We start from the raw sequence: 17049 nt of genomic DNA, 5'->3' as shown, positions 1-17049 counted from the left end.
TTGTTTTAAAGTCTAATTTATCTGATACGAGTATTGTGACTCCTGCTTTCTTTTGGTCCCAATTTGCATGGAAAATCTTTTTCCAGCCCTTCACTTTCAGTCTGTATGTGTCCCCTGTTTTGAGGTGGGTCTCTTGTAGACAACATATGTAGGGGTCTTGTTTTTGTATCCATTCAGCCAGTCTTTGTCTTTTGGTTGGGGCATTCAACCCATTTACGTTTAAGGTAATTACTAATAAGTATGATCCCGTTGCCATTTACTTTATTGTTTTGGGTTCGAGTTTATACACCATTTTTGTGTTTCCTGTCTAGAGAATATCCTTTAGTATTTGTTGGAGAGCTGGTTTGGTGGTGCAGAATTCTCTCAGCTTTTGCTTGTCTGAAAAGCTTTTGATTTCTCCTTCATACTTGAATGAGATCCTTGCTGGGTACAATAATCTGGGCTGTAGGTTATTTTCTTTCATCATTTTAAGTATGTCTTGCCATTCCCTCCTGGCTTGAAGAGTTTCTATTGAAAGATCAGCTGTTATCCTTATGGGAATTCCCTTGTGTGTTATTTGTTGTTTTTCCCTTGCTGCTTTTAATATTTGTTCTTTGTGTTTGATCTTTGTTAATTTGATTAATATGTGTCTTGGGGTATTTCTCCTTGGGTTTATCCTGTTTGGGACTCTCTGGGTTTCTTGGACTTGGGTGATTATTTCCTTCCCCATTTTAGGGAAGTTTTCAACTATTATCTCCTCAAGTATTTTCTCGGTCTTTCTTTTTGTCTTCTTCTTCTGGAACCCCTATGATTCGAATGTTGTAGCGTTTAATATTGTCCTGGAGGTCTCTGAGATTGTCCTCATTTCTTTTAATTCGTTTTTCTTTTATCCTCTCTGATTCATTTATTTCTACCATTCTATCTTCTAATTCACTAATCCTATCTTCTGCCTCTGTTATTCTACTATTTGTTGCCTCCAGAGTGTTTTTAATTTCATTTATTGCATTATTCATTATATATTGACTCTTTTTTATTTCTTCTAGGTCCTTGTTAAACCTTTCTTGCATCTTCTCAATCCTTGTCTCCAGGCTATTTATCTGTGATTCCATCTTAATTTCAAGATTTTGGATCAATTTCACTATCATTATTTGGAATTCTTTATCAGGTAGATTCCCTATCTCTTCCTCTTTTGTTTGGTTTGGTGGGCATTTATCCTGTTCCTTTATCTGCTGGGTATTCCTCTGTCTCTTCATCTTGTTTAAATTGCTGAGTTTGGGAGTCCTTTCTGTATTCTGGCAGTTTGTGGAGTTCTCTTTATTGTGGCGTTTCCTCGCTGTGTGTGGGTATGTAGAGGTGGCTTGTCAAGGTTTCCTGGTTAGGGAAGCTTGTGTCGGTGTTCTGGTGGGTGGAGCTGTATTTCTCCTCTTTGTTCAGTCGCGCTATGGGGAGGGAGGGAGGGATGCTGCAAACAAATGACACTGGCGTGCACTCGCAGTGCCTCAGCCACACTGGGTCTGCCCCCGCTCACGGCGCGTGTAGCCTCCCTGCCCACACTGCTCAGGCTCTAGGTTGTTCCGCCGGGAACAATCCGAGGCTGGCCCTGGGTTGCATGCACCTCCCAGGTCCAAGCCGCTCAGGTTCAGGCACTCAGGTAGTCCTCAGAGGCGCAGACTCAGTTGGGGCTGCGTTTTGTGCTCTTCCCAGGTCCGAGCAGCTCAGGTGATGAGGTGTTTGGCGAGCGCCAATGCTGCGACTTATCGCCTCCCCGCCACTTGGTTATCTGGGTGTAAAACCGGCGCACCTTCTCAGGCAGATGTTGACCGTCCAGACCCCCAATATGTTTTAGTTAGCAAAGAAGCCAGTTTTATAGATAATGTCTCTCTGGGGCTGCGATTGCCCCCTTCCGGCTCTGGCTGCCTGTCACCGGAGGGGGAAGGTTTGCAGCCGGCTACCTCTGTTTAGTCCTTTGTTCCGTGCGCGGGCTGGCGGTGTCTTAGGTTAGGGCTGGCTTTTCGCATGGTAGATATCCCACAGTCTGGTTTGCTAGCCCAAATTATTTCGCTCAGATAGTGCTCAGGGTATTCAGGCCAGATTCTTACTCTCAGCGATGCAGCCCGTGCCGCGCCTCCCTGCCCAGCCCCCGCTTGCTAATGGCGGATGCAGGCGTCTGCGCTGCTTCTCCGCTGGAGGAGTTACCGTAGGGCTCGCAATCTGCGAGTTTTAATTGTTTATTTATTTTTTCTCCCTGTTATGTTGTCCTCTGTGCTTCCAAAGCTCGGCACAGATTCGGCAGTGAGAAGGTTTCCTGGTGTTTGGAAACTTCTCTCTTTTTAAGACTCCCTTCCCGGGACAGAACTCCGTCCCTCCCTCTTTTGTCTCTTTTATTGTTTTTAATATTTTTTCCTACCTCCTTTCGAGGAGTTGGGTTGCTTTTCTGGGTGCCTGATGTCCTCTGCCGGCATTCAGAAGTTGTTTTGTGGAATTTACTCGACGTTTAAATGCTCTTTTGATGAATTTGTGGGGGAGAAAGTGTTTTCCCCGTCCTACTCCTCCGCCATCTTGGCGCCTTCCCCTAAGTGTTATTTTTTTAAACTCAGTCTGAGAGTCTCTGTTTTTTAAAGGGAAAATTCAGGCATTCCCCTGGTGGTACAGTGGATAAGAATCTGTCTGCCAATGCAGGGGACATGGGTTCGATCCCTGTTCTGGGAAGATTCCACGTGCTTCAGAGCAACTAAGCCCATGTGCCACAACTACTGAGCCCACACAGAGCAACTACAGAAATCTGAGTGCCTAGAGTTAGGGCTCCACAACAAGAGAAGCCAACCGCAGTGAAGCCTTCACACCTCAATGAAGAGTAGCCCCTGCTCGCTGCAACTAGTGTAGCCAAAAATAAAAGAGTAAATTTTTAAAAAATAAAGGGAAAATTCAAGCAATTCAAATGTAGTATGACAGATATTTGATACCAATATTTTATGATTTTATATCATGTTCTTTTTCATTTTTCTTATATTTTATAAATTGCATTTCCCCTTATTTTGGAAGCTTTCTTATATTTTCTACTCAATTAATAGTTACCTATTCTATCAATTCAGATTGTGATTGAGAGTCATACACACAACCAGTATTTTGTGTGTGTGTGTGATATACTTGAATCTTCTTTAGTGCTTTTTATTATTTTTTTAAATCAAGTTATCCCTGTCTCCTCCAGAATCTTAATCTGTTCTACTTATTTTATAGCTGATTGCTAAATGAGCTAGACTTGGCAGGATAAGCAAACAGGAAAAAAACTTCTTTTTTTTCAAATTTTTTCTCACTGCTAATCCCACAAAATTACTATGTTTGTTTAATACTCTCCATCCCTAGGTTAAACCTCTGTCAGTTCTCAGGCCCTTTTCCGTGTTATGTCCTGCCTGGATGGCCACTATCTGCTTGCTGTGACCCTTTAGATGGGTTGCTATTTTTCTTATATGGCTCTCAGAAGCTTAAGTCTGTTTATGGCAGCATTTAGTGACCACAACTGTGTAAATGGTAGAAGGTAAAGTCCTTCTTATTATGTGCTGGTACTATAAAAGCAAGCAGAATATGGTCCTCTGCTGAGGCATCTCAAGGAAAAATTCTCTGAGTTCCAGATTTTTTCATAGGTTTAGTGTTTTCTTCTTAGTCTCCTGGGGACCAACGAGACCAGGAACACTTACAGAGAACCAGAGACAATCTTTCCCTGGGGTAATCTACAGATTTCAACTGCCAGCCAGTCCCTAGACACAGCACAATTTCCATTATTGCCTTCTAACTCAGAGACTGGTCTCCAGAGCCATATTCAGATCTCAGCATTAGAACAGAAACCTTGTCTAAACTTGCACCCCACTTCTTGCAGATCCCAGCATCTGTTTGGCTAAGGAGATAATAGATTAAAGCTGAGAGTAGAAGAGAAAGGTGGTGAGCTTATATCACCATCTTCCCACAACCCACTGCTCCCAGCTGTCTAGCTATTTCAATGGCCAATGCTCGGTGAGATGGAATTTTTAAATTAAGTTAGTGCCCTTCTAAAAAATAAAACTCACATGCTGCGGCAGAAACTTCCAAAAATAACATACAAAATCCTCAGTTCTAATTTAAGTCTACTTTGGGCTAAAGTCTGAAGACTGACTGTAGTTAGGTTTAGCCTCTAATTTAGAAAAGGTTGTAGTAAGAGACCGTTGGGAATATCTTTTAAGAAGTTATTCTTAAATTAAGAGCAGGGGAAAGGATGAGCTTCCCTGGTGGCTCAGATGGTAAAGAATCTGCCTGCAATGCAGGAGACCAGGGTTTGATCCCTGGGTTGGGAAGATCCGCTGGAGAAGGGAATGGCAATTCACTCCAGTATTCTTGCCTGGAAAATTCTAAGGATAGAGGAGCCTGGTGGGCCATGGTCCACGGGGTCACAAAGATTCGGGCACAACTGAGCAACTAGCACACACACTTACATTAAGAATAGGAGAAAGGATGGGAATAAAAGGGGAATTATAAATAAATGTTTACCATACTCAAGAGACTCCACATTGTTTATTTAATCTTTAAAACGAAAGTGAAAGTGAAAGTCATTTTTTGGTATCTGACTCTTTGTGATCCCGTGGACCATACAGTTCATCGAATTCTCCAGGCCAGAATGCTAGAGTGGATAGCCTTTCTCTTCTCCGGGGGATCTTCCCAACCCAGTGATCAAACCCAGGTGGATTCTTTACCAGCCGAGCCACAAGGGAAGCCCAGTCTTTAAAATAATCATACTGTAAATCAAGGTATTGTTGTCCTCATCTTAAGGCAGGAATATAGAAAAGTGAGACTCAGATAGTTGACATTATTTGTCCAAGTTGACTCATAACTGCCCAGATTCAGGGTCTACACCTGTTTCTCTCGTACTGAATATCAGGAAACCCTACCATCATTACTTGTGCTATTACTAGGTATATTTTCTATTTCTTGTCATTTTTACTGTTAGTGGCTAAGAGTCTGTGTTTTCTCTTCTGAGACCGCAGGGTAATTAGGGAAACTATTTTGCTTTGCTGTAAGCCGTCGGGATTACTTCAGTGACTATGGTGGTGGGGTGGAGATAGGAGAAGAATGGATAAAGCAAGCAAAGAGATTAAGGTCAATCTCTGTTTTCTGAAAAGAAAGGTGACTTAATGACTTTGAGCTGCAGCTGCTGCTGCTTCTCCTCTCCACCAGTAATCAAAAGAAAGGTAATTAGCCAAAAAAATTTGTGTGTTCCCACTCTATTACTACCCACTCCAGTGTTCTTGCCTGGAGAATCCCAGGGATGGGGGAGGCTGGTGGGCTGTGGGTCTATGGGGTCGCACAGAGTCGGACACAACTGAAGCGACTTAGCAGCAGCAGCAGCAGCAGCTCTATTACTTCTTACATAACTGAACCCACCACCTTATCTTGAATCTTTATTCTCTTGTTCTTCTCTCATTTACAGAGTCTCCAGTTAACATTCTCTTTCCTCCATCTTCATTTTCTCTCCTTGTCATCCTATTTGAGAACCAAAATCTGCTTCTACTCATGAAGAGATGCCCAAGAGTAGCATTGATGCCACACAATACAGTGGAAACAGAGGCAGTACAGTGGAAACCCGCACAAGTTCACTTCCTCATTCTTGAAAGTTTCCGCTGCTTCTGCTGCTGCTGCTCAGTCGCTTCAGTTGTGTCCGACTCTATGCGACCCCATAGACGGCAGCCCACCAGGCTCCTCTGTCCCTGGGATTCTCCAGGCAAGAGTACTGGAGTGGGGTGCCGTTGCCTTCTCCGGAAAGTTTCCGAAAGACCTCCAAAACCTTCCTTTAACTGAAATGCTTCTAATTAACCCACTTCTCCTCCAGTGCTAACAGTTAGGACTTTAAAAAAGAAAAGTCCTTAAACAAGTAGATTACCAATGAACTCCTGAAATGCGACTTGTTTCTGAGTTCTGCTTTTTTACTGTTTGAGTTAATGAGAAGTTAATGAATAAATAGAATAGCAACTGATTTAAAATTTTCAATCTTTCATAGGATTTACTACCAAAATTATTTAGTTACTAAGGATCAGTTGTGCTTTTAAATTGTTTAACAATTCAGAAAAAAGTCAAAGTCACACTTGATAAAGGCATTATATATAGTAAAGAAGTTTCAACATTTACTAACAAAAAGATATTTGAAATTTTGAAAAGCCTTTTAATTTCATGAATTGCTAATATAATATTGTAATAGTTTCCATCAATTATCTAAAATGCTTTTATACAATTAATTCCACATCTATCAAGTTAATGGTATATTGTTTTATTTGATATCCAGTTATGGAACAAAGTTTTTGATGTTATTTGGCTTCCAATAGCAAATATCCAGAGTCAGTCTATACCATTCTTGGTCTTGAATCATACTTAACTGTAGGAATGCTGATGACTGAGTAATCTAATTGAGATAAGAGAAATTTCAGAACTAGTTCCTCTTGGTGATCATTATTTCCTAATTTTATCCTCTTATTTACTAAAAATATTATATCACTGTTGGTTTGTAATTTCAACTTCTACGCTTTGTTCTCTTCTACCATCCACTAGAATATTACCATTTAGACAAGAATTTCTTCTGTGATCTTCTAACTTTGTTATTTGCTTCTTGTTACCCCCAAAATGCGGAATAAACAATATTTTATGAGGTGCTTATTTTTTACTTGACAAGTTTAACAAATCATCCAATGGTGTTACATTATTTATTTTATGGACTTTGAGTATATTTCTTGAAGGCTTTGAGTAATATTTGAAAGGTGAGGCACTGAATTCGCTCACTGGTTTTACTGTAGAAAACATTTTTTCAAATTTTCCAGTTTTAGCACTCATTTCTTGAATAACAGTTTTATCAAGGAAACCCACAAATTTTTTTGTTAAGCTAGAAAATGTCTGTGAAAAATTATAGAGTTTATCCCAAGATATGTTTTCGAATGTCTGCTTCCTAGTTTTCTTCCTTAGTTTATCATCTACAACCCTATCGCTGACTTTAAAAGATATTGCTGGTATGTCTTTCTTCTGTGTTGTAGGCAGAGTTCTTTGGGTTTTGGAAGGAGTAATAGATTGATCTCTAGCTACAGATTTAAGCATTTCACAATTTCTTTGTAAAACAACATTTGATCTTTCATATGGGCTGCCATTTCCATTTTTCATAAAATGGGGAGGAAGCCTATTTTTTGTCAAAAGTAACATTTGTACATATCCAGCCTCATGGAACATTATGGGATTTGTATCATTTTTCCCCTGTGGATTAAGGAAAAGAGTCTTTGTTATCTGTCTATTGAGGCAAGAAGGCTAAGTAGTTTAAAACATAAAATAAAATGGCAAAATATTCTAAAAGTAACTACATAGAAGTTTTTACTATAAGCAATAATAGTATTTAAACCTAACAAAAAGATGTCCTTGTGTGTTATACACTTCCTTCTCTTAGTACTCTGTTGCAATGTTAGGGGTAAAATCTGAACTTATGGCCTCCTAAAATTCTTTCTGAAATAGCATGAGATGTAAAGAAATGTTTGGTGCTGTCACTGGGTAATATGACATTTGGTAGCATGGAACATTGTCCTGGCATTTCTTAGGTTTCCATGCCCAGAAATAAGCAGCATACCAAACAATAGATTGAGTCAAAGATCAAAAGAAACTGATTACATAACTGATTATAAGCCAAAATTACAAAGTCTGAATATTCTAATAAATTCAGAAAGTGTAAAATTTTCTTTAAAAGACTTACATTCGTTATTGTATCCCAACATATAGCACAATTTAACACAATAAAAAGTGCTCAATATATTACATCTGTGAAATAAAAGAGCCAAAGTAGTAGATTGACTTAAAAATAGACTATTTTTATCACACAGTAGTAGCAAAATCTGTATGTATGATCTACTCACTGAACTCTCTTACACATTTCCATTGTAAGATAAAAAAATTAAATCCACAGATTACTCATCAAATATAAATATTACCAGTATTTAGTTTGTAAACTTTAAGTCAATGATTGCTACTTTTCTTTTAGAAATATAATTAACAAAGTAAGAAATTAATGATCATCTAATTGTATATTAATGACCTAAGTGTGAAAGGCATATTAATACTTATGATTACTGAAAAAAATGACAAAAGATCTAGTTTTTTAATCCACCAGTGATGCCAATGTTACCTATTTAGCCACAGTAGTAGAGGTTTGTCAAATTTTTGGTCTGTCCAGTACCTTAGGGAATGTACCCTTGCATACATGTTCAGTCCCTGAGTCTGTCTGACTCTTTGTGACCCCAAGGACTGCAATCTGCCAGGTTCCTCTGTCCATGGGATTTCCGGGGGAAGAATATTGGAGTGGGTTGCCATTTCCTTCTCCAGGGGATCTTCCTGACCCAGGGATCGAACTCTCATTTCCTGTATTGCAGGCAGATTCTTTACCACTGAGCCACCAGGGAAGCCCAATGTACCCTTGCTGCTGCTGCTAAGTCGCTTCAGTCGTGTCCGACTCTGTGCTACTCCTTAGACGGAAGCCCACCAGGCTCCCCCGTCCCTGGGATTCTCCAGGCAAGAATACTGGAGTGGGTTGCCATTTCCTTCTTCAATGCATGAAAGTGAAAAGTGAAAGGGAAGTCTCTCAGTCGTGTCCGACTCTTAGCGACCCCATGGACTACAGCCCACCAGGCTCCTCCATCCATGGGATTTTCCAGGCAAGAGTACTGGAGTGGGGTGCCATTGCCTTCTCCGAATGTACCCTTAGGTAGAGGCAAAAACTCGCTTTATCAGCTTCCCTTAAGATTAGGGCATAGGCATGTGGCCTAGGCTCTGCCACTTGGATACACTTAAGACAGTCTTCAGTTCAGAAAAAGCAAGCACTGTGAAAAGCAGGCATTGCGAAAACTGTTCTAGTGAGGCTGGTGATAGATACAGCTAGCTGAAAGGCAGCAGTGGGCAAAGTTCTTAGAAGCAGTGTCTACTGCCCAGCATCAGAATTGTAAACTTCTTTTGTCTGTGACAAGAGCATGGGCCCCAGTAGAGCAAGCTGTGGCTGTAATAGGGTGAGTCCTGATTGAATAGCTTTCCAGCCATATTGTCTGTCCAGCATTCCTAGAGACTCTGAGCTACCAAATCACCTTTAATAAAAGCTTCTTCTGGTTGAAATAGAATAGATTGATAGAGAAGTGAAACATAATCAACTCATTAAAAAAAAAACACCATCTTTGTTTTATATTTCTTTTATAATCAAGAAAATTTGATAAATCCTTCATAAAAGGAAAACACAAATTTTTCAGCTGGTGCCAAGGAATCCTCTGGTTGGGAATGGAGGTTCTAAAAAGAATATTAAGAATCCATGTTGTTGTCACTTCAGAATATGAAGCCAAAAGGTAAGAAGAATTTATCAAAGATTCTGGTCACTAGGATACGATATGCCTACAAGTAGTAATAATACATAAGTTTACTGAACAGTAGTATAAATAGATGTTTTTATTACCGTGTGAGAAGTTACTGTCTTTACCAGACCAATGTCGATTATCTTGGCATCTGGCTTTATCAGTTCATCCTCAAAGCACAATGGGAGCAGGCTTTTCTGTCTTACTGAATACTCATTTAGTTGATCATTTCTGATGGATTCATTTTCTTTTGTACTAAAATAATTGAAATCAGAAGATTTTATTCTGTAAATGAGTAGAAGTTCAGCATAAATGTTTATAGGACTGGTTTCAGCGTATCCCTTCTTGTCTATCTAATCCATTCCTCAAAATAACTGCTGCTAATATCTCCCTCAGATCCCCTGCCATACTTTCAACCTGATAAGACCATCATTTGCTGCTTGGTTTGTGTTAGAAAAAAGCAAAAGCAGGGGTGGAAGCAAGGCAGTAATACGTGTGTCTGTTTGGTTTTTGAGTGGGGAGGAAGTACATTATGTAGGTTGAGGAGACCAGCAAAGGAAGACAGGTATATGTGCCACATCTTGTTGAGATTCTGGGACAATAGTTCTTTTCCGGGAGCTTCCTGCCAACACAGGGTCACCTTAGCTTTATTATCAGGATGAAATGATGTGGTCAGGCAGAATAGCTTTCATTCCAGATCTCCATGGGTCCAGAAGTGACATGAACACCCGGATTAGGCTTGCCAACAAGCTTACTATCACAGGGGTAAGCCGCAGCAAAGGCTTCCCTTGGGTGAGGTATAAACAGACAGTCTAAGAACAGATGAAGACACAACAGGAACTCACTGAGTTCTACTGTTCTAATGATACCTGAGAGTGGACCCTATCCAAGTTCAGAGAGAATAGGCTGTAAGTTCATGAACCACAAGTGTCAGTAGCCACAGAACATCTAGAAATGAGGCCAGCAGTCCAAAGGCACTGACCAAGATCGTTGGCCAAATACCTTTTTCTCAATGTCACAAAGTCCAGTGAGTCCCTCGCTCAGATACCATCATAGAAAGAAACAGAAGAGCTGTTTTAAACCTAAAGTGGCTGTGAATTTTTGCTCCAATAACATAATCTTCTGAGTGACCAAACAATTCAAGTGATTCCCTAGGTTTTTTGTTTTTTTTTTTCCCAGTTTGAGCTGAAATTTTAAAAGATTTTCATAAGAGGTACATATGTATTATGGTATTTACAAAATATTTTGTATAAAATATTTTACATTGAAAAATAACATACAAAGTACTTGGTTTCATGCTTGATCTGTAGCAGCTGTTTAGTAAAAACAAATAAACAAAATAGAACTGGAAAAGACTGAGATCAAGAATCTAATGTTTGGCTAAGACAGATCAAACATAAAACAGGTCTTGGAGATTTTTGTTGCAGAAAGGCATTCCCAAATTTGCAAATCTCTCTAATATGTAAACTCATCATTAGTCAGTGAAAGTGAAAGCTGCTCAGTCGGGTCCAACTCTTTGCGACCCCATGGACTATACAGTCCATGGAATTCTCCAGGCCAGAATACTGGAGTGGGTAGCCGTTCCTTTCCTCAGGGGATCTTCCCAATGCAGGGATTGAACCCAGGTATCCCTCATTGCAGGCTGATTCTTTACCAGTTGAGCCACCAGGGAAAGCCCAGTAGGAAGCCTCAGATGGTTAAATACTTGGCACAGAGAGAGGTCATTTAGCATATGCAAATGGTCAGTTAGGTCTTGCCACTTGGCATGAATAAAGTGTCCAAGATTGAACTCTTCCAAATATGACTGCTGGCCACTCCAGCATTTCTCTACTTTCTTAAATATGTTCCCAGACACACATGTTGTAAGCAGTAAATTCAGCTTTTTCTCTTGCTCTCAAGTAGTTTGTATTCTATGCAATGTTTCCCTTTTTCCCACATAGTGACATTTTAGTTAGTATTCTTTGTTCAGTATACCAGGATAAACACTTGAGGACACTCATAGCCTGGCTACCATACAGCCGCCTGAGCAATCTTTAAGTGCCTAAAAGATTTCAGCACACCTATAACTCTCTGAGCACAACAAATTGCCACGGTATATTAAAGTCAGTTCATTCAGTCTGTTCTGTTTTCTTCTTTACACCAATTATCTCCATGTTGGATATCTTTTCTCTTCTGTTAATATACTATCTTGTCTAATCCAATCATATTTTTATCCTTTCATATTGCATTGCATGCGATTTTCCTAAACTTGCTCTTTAGATCCTCAGTTTGGCTTACTCCATGTTTATTCTACTCCACTACTTTTAATATATCTGTCAGTTCTGCATCATCACTACTTACTTCCTTAAAAATATTGTTAACTCTGATAGCACCATTTCATCCTCAGCAATTATCTTTTGTATTTTCAAATCTTATTTCATAGGATCTTTATTTTCTTTGATTTCTTGAGCACATGAAGCAATTATTGTCTAACTTTTCTCCTATTTCATGGGTTACACATTTAGTCAAAATGTAGCCATTAGCCATATTTTAAATTATTTCCTTTGTTGTAGAATTGTTGATAGGGGCCATGTTTTGTTTTTATTTTTTTCATCTACTTACCTTTGAATCAGGACACGTTAATCTGGCCTTGATATTATCCCCCAAATAATAGGGGTATATTTTCTTGGGATGTTCTCTCTGTTTACCTGAATATTATTAAATTCTCTCCTTAAAAATTAACAGGTAAATCCAGATATTTTTACTTTACATTATCAGTGTGGGCATTCAGCTATCTGAGTTAACTGGTAAAGGAGGTGGAGCCCTGAAAAATCATGAGGAAATTTTCCTGTGCACTGAATGTTTTGTGAAACCTCTTCAATGACTCTAATTTGGTAGTAGTGGTGGGTTCTCTGTCCATTTACAGGTGAGTTGCCACTGAGATCCAGTTTTTTACCTCTCTCTTGGGGTAAGCAACTCAGTCTGGTGAGGAATTCAATCAAAGAATGACTGCATGGCTCTTGGACTGTTGGATGGGGGCATTTTTTTTTTTTTTTTTAAACAGTATCTAGGTGGCTATTACTCACACTTGCAAAGATGATTCCTAAAAAATTGCATCTGGTCTCTTCTGTTACCAATTCTCCTTTTAAGACCTTGTTCCTCCAAGTTAGGAGGTTTTCTCCCTAACTGAGAACATCCAAAGCAATCTTAAAAATATTGCTAACACAGACTTGGAATGCTGTGATTTACAGTGAGGAAAGGGATCCCAAAGGGGAAGATTTTCCATATTCATATGATTCATCATTGTTTATAAACCTTTTTCTTTGAGTGTGTGAGTGTGTTTGTGGTGGGAGTCGGGGCTGGGTAGGGAAATGGTGCTTAACAGAAGTATTTTCAGAATATTTTCTACTGGCTCCTTCAATATTCCCCCCCTCCTTTTTTATAGAACAGGAATTGTGCATTGACTTCTGTAGTCTTTTCAGACTTTCATATGTAATACATAGCAGATTTTCTTTGAGTTTGAGATAAACTGTTCTAGTTTCAAGTAAATGAATTTTTCTTCTCTATTTTTCTTCTTTTTGTTACTTACTTTAGCCAGGATAAACCTGTATGCAGGTTGTCAACTTTCCCAAAAGTCTTAATTTGGAACTTTGATAAAAGAATACAACACTTCTTCTGTAGAGAGACTCAAGAAATTTTATAAAGAGAAATTTGCTTTCCTGAAAGAGTAGAACAGTTTGCCACTGCTGTTAAGGAATACTTCAGAGAGAATGTGATATCTCAGTAGAATCTTAAAGGATAAGTGGTAAACAGAGGGTTGCCTACTTAAGACTCCCCCCACCCACTTTTTTTTTTTTTGCTAACAGAACTCTGATCCTATTCATTTTTCTCCAAGGGAGGTTGGGCTCCTTCCTAAATCAAGGGACTGAATCTTGAATGCGCTAAGGCTGTGCTTTTCAAAATGTGACCTACAACCCATCAGTTCAGATACTAAATCAATTTAGCATCTCCTGACCAACATCTTAAAAAGCAGAAGAGAGTGTGTCACATAGATCCTTAGTAGTAACTATTCAAAGCACTAAAATACTGCAATCAATTTCAACTAGTAGAAAGACAAATAGTTAGGGATCTATGAATCTGAATCTTCTGCTCCATAGATAAAGACATCAATCTTTGTAATATAAAAAGTATTAATATTTCATACTGTGGATCATATTAAAAGCAGATAATCATTTATTGGTTTTTAATTTTTATTTTTAAAACCTTTTTATTTTGTATTGGGGTATAGCTAATTAACTATGTTGTGATGGTTTCAGGTGAGCAGTGAAGGGGCTCAGCCACACATATACATGTATCCATTCTCCCTCAAACTCCCTCATTTTAGGTATGGGTGCATGAAGCTTTTCTAGCCAAGGAGACACCAGAGGAGGTCTTTAGATGGCGTTGGAGAGCATTTTCCTCATTTTTACCAAAGAGTCAAAGAGCTTATCTCTTTTTCATTGGGTGTTTCCAGTTTTGTTGAATAGTAGTCACCATCTTATATGGCAAGGCTGTAGGACATTTTATAAGATAAAGACACCTTATCTAGCAAGGCTAGAAGGACAAACTACTTGGTGAGACAGTTGAGGAGGACTGAGAAGCTGCATATGCGATGACATCACTAAATACCTGAGTTAACCTGGAGCTGCCTTACTGATGGACTTCTTGCTATCTGAGACGATTCAAGATAAATAGGAATCTATCAGGTGGAGAAGTATGTTCTAAGCATAGAGAATAGATTGGGTCAAATCACATAGCCATTGGAACAGACTATTTATTCATTGTGATTAGAATCAGTAAAGGACAGAATACACGGCCGGAAAGATATTATATGCCATACTCAGGAATCTAGACTTTACCATTTTTGGAATAGAGTCTTCAGATGTTATTAAGCAGCAAAATAACATGTCATATGATTAGACACTGCTATTTCTTGGTTAAAGGTTTCTGAATGTTTATATCTTAAAGTTAGATGCAGTTAAGTTTCAGTTATTTCAATATAAACACACAATATCTATACCTGTAAATAGAGTCTTCTTTCTTGTATGCATGAGACTGATTGCTGGGTACAGAAGAAAAGACCGTAGAACACAATGTTCTTCTACATTGGTGTCTATGCTGTGAATATAATTCCTGGAAGGGCTTAGCATATTCTGTCTACACATGAAGAAAAGGAGAAACTATTTTAGAAATTATTTTTCCATGTCTATATTGATAAATACTTTTTACTTGAGTATTCACATTTGGTATATCTAACTATGATAACAAATAGCTGTATGCACTAAGTTGCTTCAGTCTGTCCAACTCTTTGTAACCCCACGGACTGTAGCCAGCCATGCTCCTCTGTCTATGGAGTTTTTCAGGCAAGAACACTGGAGTGGGTTGCCATTTCCTACTCCAGGGGATGTTCCCGACTCAGAGATCAAACTTGTGTCTTCTAAGTCTTCTGCATTAGCAGGCGGATTCTTTATCACTGAGCCACCTGGGATATATATACATATTTGAATAGTGCTGGGCACTCTCAAGTACTATATAGATTTTTACTATTATTATCATTTGCCACAAGAAAAAAGAAAGGCAACTAGGAATTCCAGAAAAAGTACACAAGACAGTCAAGGTCTAAACATGAAGGAAACTAATGGCATTATTTTTTAGTAACTTATGGAGAATAATGTACCCAATGAGAAGAAACACAATTCTAGCACATTACTTTATTCTACAATAAACAGTTTAAAAAATATAATAATAAGTTCTGATTATAGTATTTTTAGTTTTAGAATTAACCTACAGGCAAAATATAAAGGCTTAATCAGAGTTGAAAAATGAATATAATCATTAACCTCAAAATATAAGAATAAATATACACTTGACCTAGGGAAGATGATGTGGAGGAAAGGCTAAACGTGCTAAGATCTTTCATGTGATGTACAAGAGAAATCAGGAGTTATTGGTTACAGTTAATAGGAAAGAAGAACGTATTTAGATATACTATTTCAAGGTACAAAAGTTAAAATAGAAGAAGCAGAAAAGCAACTATCATAGATCCAGAAGAGGAAAGAGGGAGAGAGGTGAGATGTAGAGCAGTATAAACAAGCTAATTCAAATTTTTGTCTTTGATTATGTAGTAAACACTGCTTAAAGTGAAGTTGCTCAGTCGTGTCTGACTCTTTGTGACCCCATGGACTGTAGCCTACCAGGCTTCTCCATCCATGGGATTTTCCAGGCAAGGGTACTGGAGTGGATTGCCATTTCCTTCTCCAGGGGATCTTTCCGACACAGGAATCGGACCCAGGTCTCCTGCATTGCAGGCAGATGCTTTACCCTCTGAGCCACCAGGGAAGCCCCAATACTGCTTAAAATTGATAAATAAAAAAAATAGCAGTAGAAGCTCATTCTTTAGAATCATAGTTAATCATAAAAGGAATTGAAACTGCCAAAGATTAAACTTGATTGCTTCTGCAAAGAGGAAATTAGAACAGGAAGAATGGGTGGAAGGACTTAGTGCTCTTATTAGCCACATGTCAATAGGATAAAACTAATAATCCAGACACTGTATTTTATCAATATTTTTTAAAATTATAAAAAGCAGTAACTATCCAACAAAATGATAATTTGTTATTAATTATGGTGCAAAGTATGTATTTCTTCATGTTTCATTCTCCATATTTGCAATAAACTGTGTTAATAATAATTAACACCTAAGAGACTCTTTTTGAATTTCCTTTGATGATTCTCTGTATTAATTTCTTTTTCTAATAAAACCTGAATGATTTCCAGTCATGTTCAATGGTCAATGCTGGTTGGGCACTTTACAGGATGCCTGTGTACCTCTGCTCAAGCAGTCAGCGAGAGTCAGTAGTGTTGTTACTACAGACATAGAGAACACACTTGGGGCTGCGTAGAGGGAGAGGTGTTGGGGAGGGATGAATTGGGAGTTTGGGCTTAGCAGATGCAAACTATTATATGTAGAATAGGGCTTCCTAGGTGGTTCAGGGGGTAAAGAATCTGTCTGCGATACAGGAGAGGTGGGTTCCATCCCTGGATCAGGAAGATCCCCTTGAAGAGGGAATGGCAACCCACTCCAGTATTCTTGCCTGGAGAATCCCGTGGACAGAGGAGCCTGGCAGGCTACAGTGCATAGGGTCACAAAGTGTCAGCCACAACTGAAGCAAATAAGCATGCAAGCACCACATATGTAGAATGGATGAACACCAAGGTCCTACTGTGTGGCAAGAGAACCATATTCAATATCTGTGGTAAACCATAATGCAAAAGAATATGAAAAAGAATGTATATGTATGTATAACTGAATCACTTGGTTATACAGCACCAATTAACACAACATTGAAAACAAGCTATACTTCAGTAAAACAAATTAAAAAAAAAATTTCCCAATAGAATTGTTTCTAAACCTAATATAATCATCATTATTGTAATTCTACGAGCTAAATAACTATAACAAAAATGGTCTTGGCTACATATCAAAAGATTAACAAATGGATGCATATTTTCATATTCTAAATTAAAATAAAATAGTTAAGTTATGTATGTAGTTTTCTATGAGGCCTGTCTTAACAGACTTTATGAGAAATGCTAGTGCTTCACACATTCAATAAATAATTTTTACTGTATTGCCTGTAAAACAAATATATTATTTTCTTTATTATTTCCA

At 38.5% G+C, this 17049-nt stretch overlaps 1 protein-coding gene across 6 annotated transcripts in view; it reads right to left on the bottom strand.

The window, feature by feature from the left end:
- Positions 1 to 6206: 6206 nt before the first annotated feature.
- The window catches only part of C3H1orf141 (chromosome 3 C1orf141 homolog), a 51752-nt gene continuing 40909 nt past the window's right edge, over positions 6207 to 17049 (bottom strand). For all 6 annotated transcript variants that reach the window (XM_019957301.2, XM_070786353.1, XM_070786354.1 and 3 more), the window contains 3 exons: positions 14398 to 14534; positions 9461 to 9614; positions 6207 to 7236 (listed from right to left, as the gene is read on the bottom strand). In XM_019957301.2, coding sequence (XP_019812860.2) covers positions 6649 to 7236; positions 9461 to 9614; positions 14398 to 14534 — 879 coding nt within the window. In that variant the 3' untranslated portion in view covers positions 6207 to 6648. The remainder of the gene's footprint in view (positions 7237 to 9460; positions 9615 to 14397; positions 14535 to 17049) is intronic.

Source organism: Bos indicus, chromosome 3 (assembly GCF_029378745.1).
Source record: "Bos indicus isolate NIAB-ARS_2022 breed Sahiwal x Tharparkar chromosome 3, NIAB-ARS_B.indTharparkar_mat_pri_1.0, whole genome shotgun sequence".
Taxonomy (NCBI): Eukaryota; Metazoa; Chordata; class Mammalia; order Artiodactyla; family Bovidae; genus Bos; species Bos indicus.
This window is presented reverse-complemented; position numbering and strand designations above follow the sequence as displayed.